This window comes from Oratosquilla oratoria, chromosome 12 (assembly GCF_046742065.1).
Source record: "Oratosquilla oratoria isolate Oo_2021 chromosome 12, ASM4674206v1, whole genome shotgun sequence".
NCBI lineage: Eukaryota > Metazoa > Arthropoda > Malacostraca > Stomatopoda > Squillidae > Oratosquilla > Oratosquilla oratoria.
The window spans coordinates 49,595,151-49,607,650 of NC_134788.1; the positions used below are offsets into that span (position 1 = coordinate 49,595,151).

Sequence of the window (12,500 nt, forward strand, 5' to 3'; positions counted from 1 at the left end):
TGTGTGTGTGCGTTCAAACCCGGTTTGTCAACAAAGTGTTTGAAGTGATGTTTGACCGTGTGAATGTGGAATTTGGTTGTCAAACATGTTTGTCAAACGTGTTTGACAACAAAATATCCCATTCACACGGTCAAACATCACTTCAAACACTTGTTTGACAAACCGGGTTTGACAGTGTAAACGACCCTTTACTCTCCACACGAGAGACAAGCCTTAAACCTAACTGCCGTGGAACCAGATCAGGTTTAAAGGAGATTAAAGTTTAATTCTTAAGGCTTAGTGGGAGGATTACTGTTGTTGTCGACGAGTCCATGGTAGGCTAAAGCAGGTGGGAATCGAATTTATCTCCTTGTAGTTACGAGACGTTTAAAAATCGTCGAATCTCGTCGAAACTCGTCGAAACTTGTCCAAGGTCGTCGAAACTCTTCGAAAATCGTCCAATTTATCGAGAGTTGTCTAAGATGGTCGAAACCTGTCGAAAGTTATCTATAGTCGTCGAAACTCGTCAAAGTTCATCGAAAATTATCGAAAGTTGTCTAAAAATCGTCGAAACTTGCCGAAACTTGTTCAAGATAGTCTTAGCTTGTTCACAGTCGGCGAAGACCCTCAAAGCTTCTCTAAAGTTGCTCAAATTTGTTAAAACTCGTCGAATCTCGTCGAAACACGTCGAAGCTCATCTAAGGTCGTCCAGATTTGTGAAATGGCGTCGAAGCTTCTCAAAGTTTGTCCAAGGTCGTCCAAGCTTATCAAAAAACTCGTCGAAACTCGTCGAAACTCGTCCAAGGTCACCTAATCTTATCGAAAGCCATCAACGCTTGCCGAAGCTCGTCTAAACTCGTCGACGGTCGAAACTCGTCGACAGTCGACGAGTTTCGTCCCTACTGAAACTTCACCCCCGCATCTCCCCTAGGCAATCCCCCCCGTCTCCTCCCACGTGACCACAAAACGCACACATGTACACACACGTCCAGTATGCTCACACACGCACACGACTCGCCCGCGCACATAAATACATACACAGGAAAGAGAGAGAGAGAGAGAGAGAGAGAGAGAGAGAGTAGATGGAGATTAAAGAGTAGAAATTGACAACTAAATCAATAGATGGACAAATACATGATATCCTTTGTCAGTGCTACAACTGTCCTTTTTCATTTGACCAATATTCATTGTCCTTTGTCGTTTACTTCCTTGATTGACTGCCCCTATGGACCAGAGTTACATAGCTAAGAAAACAAAATTATCTTTTCACCTTTACCCTGTATGTTTGGGAGTCTTGGTTCATCAGGAGGAGGAAGAAGAAAAAGAAGACGAGGAGGATTAAGGCGCTGTACAGTTGTCTTGCCGATGGCTGAGCACTAGGTTCGAGTCCTACATGCGACTGTCATAAAAATTACCATATATGCCGTATGTGCATGTATATATATATATATATATATATATATATATATATATATATATATATATATATATATATATATATTTCTCTTTTTCTCTCTTTCTCCCTCCAGTCTTGCGGTTATGCCCGGCCACCGCAGCCGCCGGCCATAACAATGAGAAAGAGGCAGCCAGCAATACCCTGGGGCCACTCACTACAAACCCCCACCCCCACCTTCTCTAACCCTCCCTCTCTTTCTCTCTCTCTAAGCCCCTTCTCCCTCTCTCTAACCTTCTCTCTAACCCTCCCTCCCTCCTTCCCTCTCTTTTTCTCTCTCTATGACTCCTTCTCCCTCTCTCTAACCTTCTCTCTCTCTAACCCTCCCTCTCCCTCTCTTTCTCTTGTTAACCTTCCCTCTTTCTCTCTATCCTTCCCTCTCTCTCTCTAACCTTCCTTCTCTCTTATTTTCAATACTCGTAGGGTATGGTATATATGTATATATATATATGTATAAATATATATATATATATGTATATATATATGTATATATATATATACATTTATCAACTACAATTCATTTCAATTCTAAACCATCAACATCGAGACTCTCGAGGAGGCACGCATGCAGAAACTTTTCCCCCTCATAAGGGAGGTAGCCAAGTCAAGGGCACGTACCCACTCCACCCACTCCACTCCCATCCACCACCACCCTTTCCACCCTCTCTCATCTTAGCTCCTAATGGATGACGGGTTAGATTAAGTTGATGATCAATTTTCATTTGTAATTCAATGTTAAACTCTTAATTTTAGCTTATCTTGTTCTTTACTTATTTTATTGTACTTTTACCTGTTTCATATTATTCTATTATGTTTGTTATCCATTCGTATCTGTTTCATTTTTTTCCTTATTCCATCTCATTTTGTTTTTAATTACTTCGTCTTCTTTCTGAATTGTTTTGTTTAGTTTTGTTTTCTTATGTACTAATTTATTTTTACTTATTGAATTTTATTTGATTTTATTTCCATTTTATTATGTTTTTGTCTCTGTGTGTGTAAGAGAGAGAGAGAGAGAGAGAGAGAGAGAGAGAGAGAGAGAGAGAGAGAAAGAGACCGTTAGCCTCTTAGCCCATCTCCGTCTATCTCAAGGAGTCCCAACCCAGTGACGTCACACCTGAAAGGCATGACGTCACCACGTCGAATCCCACTTCAAGTGTGACATCAACTAAGGGGGGGAGGGGGTAGATATTACACGCAGAGGGGGTACATATATCACACCTGAAAAAATATATATATATTTATAGTCAAACTTTATACCCTGGGATCACTCACCCACCGGGAGGGTAGAAATTACACGCAAAGGGGGTACATTTATAACACCAAAAAATATAATGCATTGCCATAGGCTATATAACCAGTGCGATGGCGGGTGGGGGGAGGGGGGTAGAAATTACACGATGGGGGTACATTTCTCACACCTACAAAAATATGTATATATTGTCATAGGCTATATCCAAGGGGGACGAGGGTAGAAATTACACGGAAAGGTACCTACATGTGTGTGTCTATAGGGGGGGTACATATGTCACACCTTAAAAAATATGCACTGATTCTGCCTCAGGCTATATAAGGAGACAAATATACACAAGCCTTAGTAGGAAGAAGGCTCTTAGCGTGACCCCCACCCCTACGGCCCAGATCAACACAACATTCTTTCATGCCTTAGAATAAGAACAGTGATGCAGGTTGCCAAACTGCAATTCCGAGTTCGAGCCGCCACTCCCAATCCGTTACTGTCCCCCCTTGTGCAAGGAGTTGTCATTTGTGGGTTTTCCCATAAATACGAGTACCTTATAGAGTATATATTGTGTTGTTGGTGTGCAGGATTGTGTACAATGCAGTCATGTATAGAATGGGGATGAAGTGTTGCATCCTGAGCAGGTATCCACGATGTGGTCATCCAGCCTCTTCTGGTAGCTTAGAGGGACTGGATGGGGTGAGAGGATTCAGAGGGATGGACATCAGGGGGTCAGGCATGCACCAGTGTGTTGTCTTACAGTCTGTTGATGGAACAGTGAGCGATATGATTGCGGATATCCTTCTGAATGCAGGTGTCTGGTGATCGTGGAAGAAGACAAGGGAGTATTTGTGTCTGATACAGGTATTTGGGTGTTGTTTAGATGTTTCTTGGTGTGTGTGCGTGTGGGTATTCTGGCATGTAGTGTAGTGGGAGGGATGTGTTTGTGGAACTTGCGTCAAGTGTTGGTGCGCCTCTCGTGTCAAGGTGATCCTTGACTTTGAGGACTTTCGTTCCATGGTGTAAACGGTCTGTAGGTGTTGTATTTGCGCAGCCTGTAATTGTCTTAAGGGCTTTGTTCTGTATAGTCTATAGGGTGTTATGGTGTGTCTCAATGAGGTTAGGGGCCCATGAGGGGCTCGCATAATTCATCACTGATGTTGTTTGTATACTGTAGTCGTAGTTTCTTGTGTCCCTATGTTGTACCTGTGAGTGATCTAAGCGCGTTGAGTCTAGAGGTGCATTTTGTTTTTATGTTTGTGATATGTTGTTTGAATGACATACACTGTATATATACCGTATGTTACGCCAAGAATCTTGGGCGAGTGTATATGTATAGTATGAGGTTGTTGTTGATATAGCGGCGTGGTATGTCTTTGTGTTCTGCTGTCCAGTTAGTGAGAATTGTGGCTGTGAATATGGTTGGGGCTATTTTGAGTCTATCTGTAGTGACCCCGGTGTTGAGCGTGTTGAGGCATGGATGTAGTACTTCTGTGGCTTTGTCTACGTTACGGTGTGTGCATGTACCTGCTATATAGCCAGTGCAAGAAGAGATCTATATTTCTGGGGTGTGGGTATGTCGTGCGTGTATAGATTAAAGAACGCGGGGGAATAGGAATGAGCCCTGAGGTACTCCGCTCCTAAAGTTTCTTGTGCGCGATGATTGGCCATTAAATGACACACAGGCATTTATACCAGCCAGATAATTGGCTGTTATATGACACAGGCATTTCTACCTGCCAGATAATTGGCCAGCCATCTTTTGGCATTATTGTGCATGTCAGTGCTATATATTTTAAGAGATTGTGTCGGGGGATGGCATCAAAAGCTTTACTGTTGTCTAGTGTTATGAGATGTGTTCTGTGCGAGATCTATAGCTGTCGATCATGAGCTAGACACGTGATTCCCAACATCAACCCATCCGGGGGTAAGGTTCTCCCTTTCTCCCCCCCCCTCTCTCTCTCTCTCTCTCTCTCTCTCTCTCTCTCTCTCTCTCTCTCTCTCTCTCTCTCTCTCTCTCTCTCTCTCAATCTTGCGCGCGTGTCTGAAAACATAAACAAGTTGAACCAAAGGCAGGCGCGCGCACACACACACACACACACACACACACACACACACACACACACACACACACACACACACACACATACATGTACATACACACGCACACACAAACACACACATACATACATATAACCCTATCTTTAGATTTTGTATGTGTGTGTGTGTGTGTGTGTGTGTGTGTGTGTGTGTGTGTGTGTGTGTGTGTGTGTGTGTGTGTGTGTTTTAATGGCTTTCCCAGTATTAAGTACTTCCTTGTACCCTTAGTGAAATGAGAGACTTGTTCTCTAGTAATAAGGCAACGAGAGTACTAAGGTAGCCTTGTTACCGACCGGGGATGGATCACGTTTCATTTCCTGACTCGGTGTGTACACGCCTCTCTCCGTTATTCGGAATTTTCTCTCTTCGTTGTTTGGAATTACTCTCTCCATTATTCGGAATTACTTTCTTAATCATTAAGAATTTATCTCCGTTATTCGAAATTTTCTCTCGGTTATTCGGAATTACTATCTCCGTTATTCGGAATTTCTATAAGTAATTCGTAATTTTTCTCCTCCATTATTCGCAATTCTTCTCCGTTACTCGGCCATTATTAGGAATTTTTTCTCCGTTATTAGGAATTTCTCTCTCCGTTATTAGAAATCTCTGAAATTCGAAATATCTCCCTTCTTCAGAATCTCTCTCCTTGTTACTCGAAATGTCCTTCTTATTCGGAGTCTCTCTTAATACGAAAGTTCTCTTTCCGTTATTCGGAATATCTCTCCGTTATTACAAATCTCTTATTCGGAATCTCTCTGTTTTTTTCGGAATATCTCTTTTCATTTTTCGGAAAATATCTCCTAAATTCGGAACCTCTCTTCTAAATTCAAAATCTCTCTCCGTTATTCGAAACTTCCGAATTTCAGGGAGTCCCACTATTTTGCCATTTCGGTGAAGAATTATCAGTTTTTACAACGCTGATTTTTTTTTATATCAAATTACAAAAATTAGTGTTGGTATATATATATATGTATATATATACATATATATGTAATAAAAACACTAGGAACGTGTGTTTTATAAATGCAAGGTAAGCACTTTAGAAAATAAACAAACGAAACAGAGCGCTTTCGTATATTACATCCAGTGTAATTTACACTGAAGTTTTAATATACTAAAGCGCTCTTTTCTGTTTGCTTATTTTCTAAAGCGGTTACCTTGCATATATATATATATATATATATATATATATATATATATGTATATATATATATATGTATGTATGTATATATATGTATCGCAGGTGAGAAATGTAGTAACACATTTGTAAATCACAACTAACACCACAGTCGGACGAAAGAAAAAGTTGCGTAAGCGGAACTATATATTTCGATTGCTACCTGCAATCCTCTTCAGTAGTACTACTGAAGAGGATTGCAGGTAGCAATCGAAATATATAGTTCCGCTTACGCAACTTTTTCTTTCGTCCGACTGTGGTGTTAGTTGTGATATATATATATATATATATATATATATATATATATATATATATATGTATATATATATATATAATTTTTGTATTTTTGGCACCATTACTGTAACTATGTGATTTTTGTTATTTCAGTTGACTCTTGAAAATGTCTTCTTCAAGACGAAACGTTGAGCTCAAATAAGAAAAAAATGGAAGAATATAGAGACTTAGTTTCAAATCACCCTGTTAATGGCAAATCTCTAATCAGGAAAATCGAGAATAAAAAGAATAAAACTGAATAACTACAACAATGCAGTCGTTTTTAACTCCACGTGTATTACTGAGAACCTGCTCCCCTCCTTTACTAACATACGTATATATGTATATATATATATATATATATATATATATATATATATATATATATATATATATATATATATGGGTCCCAGTGAACATATATACATTTTTTATCAACCACAACACACTTTAATTCTAAGCCATCAGCATCGAGAAACTCGAGGAGGCCAACATGCAGAAAAATATATATAGACAGATAGACAGAGAGATAAATAGATACATATTATATATCTTCTAGTCTTAGATATTATATATAGATATTATATATCTTCTAGTCTTCCGCTCAAAGTGAACACTGAGTTGATTATCTGAACACAACCAAACGAAATTGTGTGTGTGTGTGTGTGTATTCACCTCGGATCTACTGCAGCCTCTTGTCGAGACAGCCAGACACCACCCTACAGCAGTGAGCTCAGAGCTCATTATTAGTAGATCTCTGGGTAGGTCTGAGACCACTCACACTCCACACACCGGGAATGCAAGGTCACAACTCCTTGACTAACGTCCCGTACCTACTCGCTGCTAGGTGAACAGGGGCTACACGTGAAAGGAGACAAACCCAACTTATCTCCGCCCGGCCGGGGAATCGAACCCCGGTTCTCCGGCTTGTGAGGCCAGTGCTTTACCAATCCGCCATCGGGCCGTGTGTGTGTGTGTGTGTGTGTGTGTGTGTGTGTGTGTGTGTGTGTGTGTGCGTGTGTGTGTGTGTGTGTAATCAAAAACACAAAACACACACACACACAAAGAAAAAAGATAAAGAATTACCTTTGTTTACATTACCTCCGGCCCACCCCTTCATTTATTTATTTATTTATTCTTTTATTTATTTATCTTATTTGTCTATTTCCTTCCCCTTACCTTGCACAAGACCTCTCCACTTCTTGAACTTGTCCGTATACTTCGGGGAGGTGCCCAGCGGCGTCTTAGGCCGGGTTCTCTTCCTACCAGGCCCTTGGGAGGCGCCCTTGGGAGGCCCCGGAAGGACTGGCCTCCTTCGACGGGAGGGCCGGGACCCATAAGGGTAGCGACGTCCCAAGCGATCTCCTGCAGGAGGAGGTCGGCGTCCTTGAGGACCTCCGCCTCTCACACTCGAAGTTGACACCGAAGGAGAGGAACTTCCCGGACCCGAGGAAGACGTCGAGGAGGAGGAGGAGGAGGAGGAGGAAGAGGAGGTGATGGCAAAGCGGCCTGTGTTGAGAGCGACCGAAGTACCCACTCTCCTTCGGGAGGAGTTGGGAAGGTCTTCTCTCCCGGGATTATTACTACTGCTACTACTACTAACGGTACTACTACTACTATTACTAGTAACGGTACTACTACTACTACTACTACTACTTCTACTACTACTGCGATTACTATCCTTGCTCGCCCCAACGCCACCCTCGACAAAATTCATCTTGGAATCCATCTTAACCGACGAAGTCGTCGCCGAACTGGGAGAGGAACTACCCGACGAAGAGGTGGACGAGCTCCACGAGGAGGACGACGACGATCCACGGGAGGAAGGCCCGCGGACCTTAGGGCCCTTCCAAGCTGTAGAAGGCCTTCGGGACTTCTTGCGGGTAACTTTGAACCGGGAGCGCCCATAATAAACGTCCTGCGGAGAGCGAATACCTCGGGAGGGGGAGGAAGAGGAGGACGAGGAGGAAGTGAAGGAGGAGGAGGAGGAAGGGTCTCCATAGCTTACTCCTACCTCCTCCTCCTCGCTAACATACACACCTCCTCCTCCTCCTCCTCCTCCTTCTAATCTCTCCCCGATCTTACCCTCTCCATTCACTCCAAGGAAGGGGAGGAAGAGGAAGAGGAGGAGGAAGAGATGGAGGAGGCTGAGTGGCACTTGAGGTCGCAGGAACCCCGAGTCTGAACCCATGGTCGCCCGCTGAGTGTTGGTAACCCCCACGGCTTCTACACAATAAATACGCTCTGAGAAATATCCATAAATAGAATTAAATATTTATATTTACATATACACACAGCCACCCGACTCTACTTTGTAAATAAACTAATCAACTGGAAGTTGTGGAATTAAGTTGAATAATATAAAATTATCTTTGATTATTCAGTTGCCAAACTAAGCTAATTCTACGCAATTAAATTCATTTCTAAACCGAAAAGTTAACAATGAGATTAGTGTAACCTAGAACGACGAATATTCCCAATCATTCCCCTAACTGCTTAACTGCCTAACTACATCGTTAATGCTGAACTAAATTAAATTAACCCTGATTGTGACGTTTAAGCTATGAATTAATCTAGTCCAGATATTTGACCAATCAATTTTTAATATTTTCTGATTGATGAAATTGAAGATATCAATTTATATAGAAAACTAAAATAAAATAAAATAAAATACAATGAAATAAGATTAATTTAGTCCAGATATCTGATCAATCAATTTTGAATATTTTTTGATTGATGAAATTGAAAATATTAGTTTATATAAAAAAAATTGAATAAAATTAAATACAATAATTTAAAATAAAATAAGGTTATTCTAAGTTGTGTAAAAATTAGTAGGACAACTAGAATAAGTTATCTTAGTTTCTAAGATGAAGGAAGAAAAAGAAAAAGAAAAGACAATTAGTATGTTACTCCAAAGTCACGAAAACCGTCTAACTACCAAATAGACCAAAGGAACAATCAATAGAATACATAAATCTAGAAAGGATCAACAGAAATCTAGAAATTCAGAACGGTTGAAAACACGAAGCCGAAGTCGTGGACCATTCCGCCCATCCGAACACTTTTATCTAACAATTGCCATTTCGGACTTTCTAGATGATCTGGGCTATCCTAGAACAACGCCAGCCTCAACTAGAAAGGAAACTAGAAAGAGGGAAACTTTGCTTCTGTTTCCTAGAAGGACGGCAAACTGACGCAGGACGCAGACCAAGTCTTTGTTTTTGTTTTGTTTTTCTAGGTTTGTCGAGATTTTATTTTTCTAGATTTAGACTCATGAGCATATCTATAAACTCGTGAGTATATATCTATATCTATATATTTTTCACAATTTCCTTGGGGAAATGTGTTTCATTTTTTTTTTAGTTCATATTTCCAAAAAACTTCGTTCACTTTTTTTCTTTTTCTTTAAAAAAAATCGTTCACGTTTCCAAAAAGCTTTGTTCACTTTTTTTTTCCAAATTTCTTATTCATTCACATTCTTTTCTTTTTGGTTGATCTTTCAACTGAATCTAAGAGTCGATCAAATCATTTTCCAAAATTACATTTTTTTTTCATTTAGTTTTCAAGTTTATATTTTTTCTTTTCCAATTTGTTTGACAAACTGAAAAAAAATCGGAAATTAAAAAAAAAACGAATACTTTCGTTCGCGCGAACAGCTTCCTGACGTTCGGGTTCTCTCTAACGGAAATAGAAAATTCCCAATATTGGGAACAGCTCCGAATTTGAGAAATGTTCCAACAATAGAAATGTCTGTAAGTGACTTAGTTATGTCCAGTTGACAATTCAATTAATTAATTTATTAATCAATTTATTAATTTCTTTTGTTTTGTTTATATAAGTCATTCGCAATGAGAATTAACACGTTTGTGTGTGTGTATGTGTGTGTGTGTGTGTGTGTGTGTGTGTGTGTGTGTGTGTGTGTGTGTGTGTGTGTGTGTGTGTGTGTGTGTGTGTGTGTTACAATCCTTCAATATAAACAGTTGGATCACCTTTGTCGTGTAACAAAAGACGAACGAGATAGAAGATCCATTATTATTATTATTATTATTATTATCATTACTATTATTACTATTATTATTATTATTATTATTATTATTATTATTATTATTATTATTATTATTATTATTATTATTATTATTATTATTATTATTATTATTATTATTATTATTATCATTATTACTATTATCATTATCATTACTATTATTATCATTACTATTATTATCATTACTATTATTATTATTATTATTATTATTATTATTATTATTATTATTATCATTATTATTATTATTATTATTATTATTATTATTATTATCATTATTACTATTATCATTATCATTACTATTATTATTATCAGCAGGTGCTCAGATGAGAGGAAGGGTGGGAGGGGTGTGGAGTGTATTTAGGGATGAAATGGGTGGGAGTGTTTTTATGCCTTTCCCTTTTTGGCTACCTCCCTTGGAAGGGGGAAAAAGCCTTGGTATATGTATGTATGTATTATTATTATTATTATTATTATTATTATTATTATTATTATTATTATTATTATTATTATTATTATTATTATTATTATTGTTGTTGTTACTTTTATTATTATTTTATTATTATTATTATTATCATTTTTAAACACTCTACTGGAGCCAGAAAGACCTGGCCCACCATGGCCCACATTAATATAAGTAATTTACTATAATATATAAGTAATATTTATATAATATAAGTAATTTGCTATAAAAGATAATCAATAATTACGAGGAAAACACATCATTTATTGAACAAGAATGTAATGCTATAACAAATAATTAGATTAATAAATAAACAAATAAATTGATAATATGAATAAATAAAAGAACGAAGCATTATGACACAAAGGGGCCGGCTGAGCGAAACATTGAGAGAAAATGTAAAAAAGGTAACTATAGACGCCATGACTTGCTCGTATAAACAAAGGACAAACTCTCCGCCAATATAAAGGATTAAATTCCTTTGTTGAAAGATACTTGATCGCCTTGTTCGAACTCATATTTTTTACACTGGAGCTCGCACGCGCGCTGAGACGGGACCCCACGAGTGTACATCAAGATGAAATACACACACATGCACACACACACACACACGTATACATACATAAATACGTGTACACACACAATGACTGAAGGACAATAATTAGGAAAATGATACTAAATACATGATAGAAAATTATGAAAATAAATAAATAAATATAAATGAAAAATTCTGATTGGCTGAGCGGGTTCGAGTCTAGAAGAACGAGCCCCTCTGATTGGTTGGACTTTGCCCCCCCCCCTCCCCCGTCCCTCCCTCCCTTCCCATTAATCTGTGATAGGAAGAACATTCCATACTCGTTTATCTGTTGGAGATTAATAAAACACACACTCCCTCTCAGCGAGGGAGTGATGGGGAGAGGGTTGACTTTGCATTTGACCAAATTAATTTTCGCCAAATTTTAATTTCGCCAACTTTTAATTTCGCCAAATTTTAATTTCGCCAAATTGTTTCGCCAAAAATTTGCCAAATAAAATTTCGCCAAATACAGTTTCGCCGAGATATTGCCACATTTCGTTCCACCCCATTCTAGTTTGCCAAGTCTAATATCGCCAAATCTAATTTCGCCAAATTTCGTTTCAAGTTGCACTTCGCCAAGTTAAGTTACGTTAAACTCGCTTGGTTTATCAATTCGCCAAATATCCTAACGTTAGGGTAGATTAAATTCAGGTTTAGTCTCACTCTCTCAAATGAACAGTCTAAACACACACACACACACACACACACACAGAGTCATACACACAGACACACACACATACACAAACACACAGTCAAACACACGCACACACAGTCAGACGTACACACACACACATACACAAAAACACAGTCAAACATACACACACACACACAAGCCTAAACACAGACATGCACACAGACACACACATATACAAACACACAGTCAAACATACACACACACACACACACACACACACACACAGTCATACACACAGACACACACACATACACAAACACACAGTCATACACACAGACACACACACATACACAAACACACAGTCAAACACACACACACACACAGTCAGACGTACACACACAGACACACACACATATACAAAAACACAGTCAAACATATACACACACAAAGTGACACACACATACACAAGCACACACACACACAAACCTACACACACAGTCAGACATGCACACCGACACACACACATATACAAACACACACTTAAACATACACACACACACACACA

At 38.9% G+C, this 12,500-nt stretch overlaps 1 protein-coding gene across 2 annotated transcripts in view; it reads right to left on the reverse strand.

Annotated features, from left to right (window-relative positions):
- wb (wing blister) overlaps nt 1-12,500 on the reverse strand; it is a 77,398-nt gene that overhangs the window by 62,466 nt on the left and 2,432 nt on the right. For both annotated transcript variants that reach the window (XM_076195857.1, XM_076195856.1), the window contains exon 2: nt 7,399-9,823. In XM_076195857.1, coding sequence (XP_076051972.1) covers nt 7,399-8,410 — 1,012 coding nt within the window. In that variant the 5' untranslated portion in view covers nt 8,411-9,823. The remainder of the gene's footprint in view (nt 1-7,398; nt 9,824-12,500) is intronic.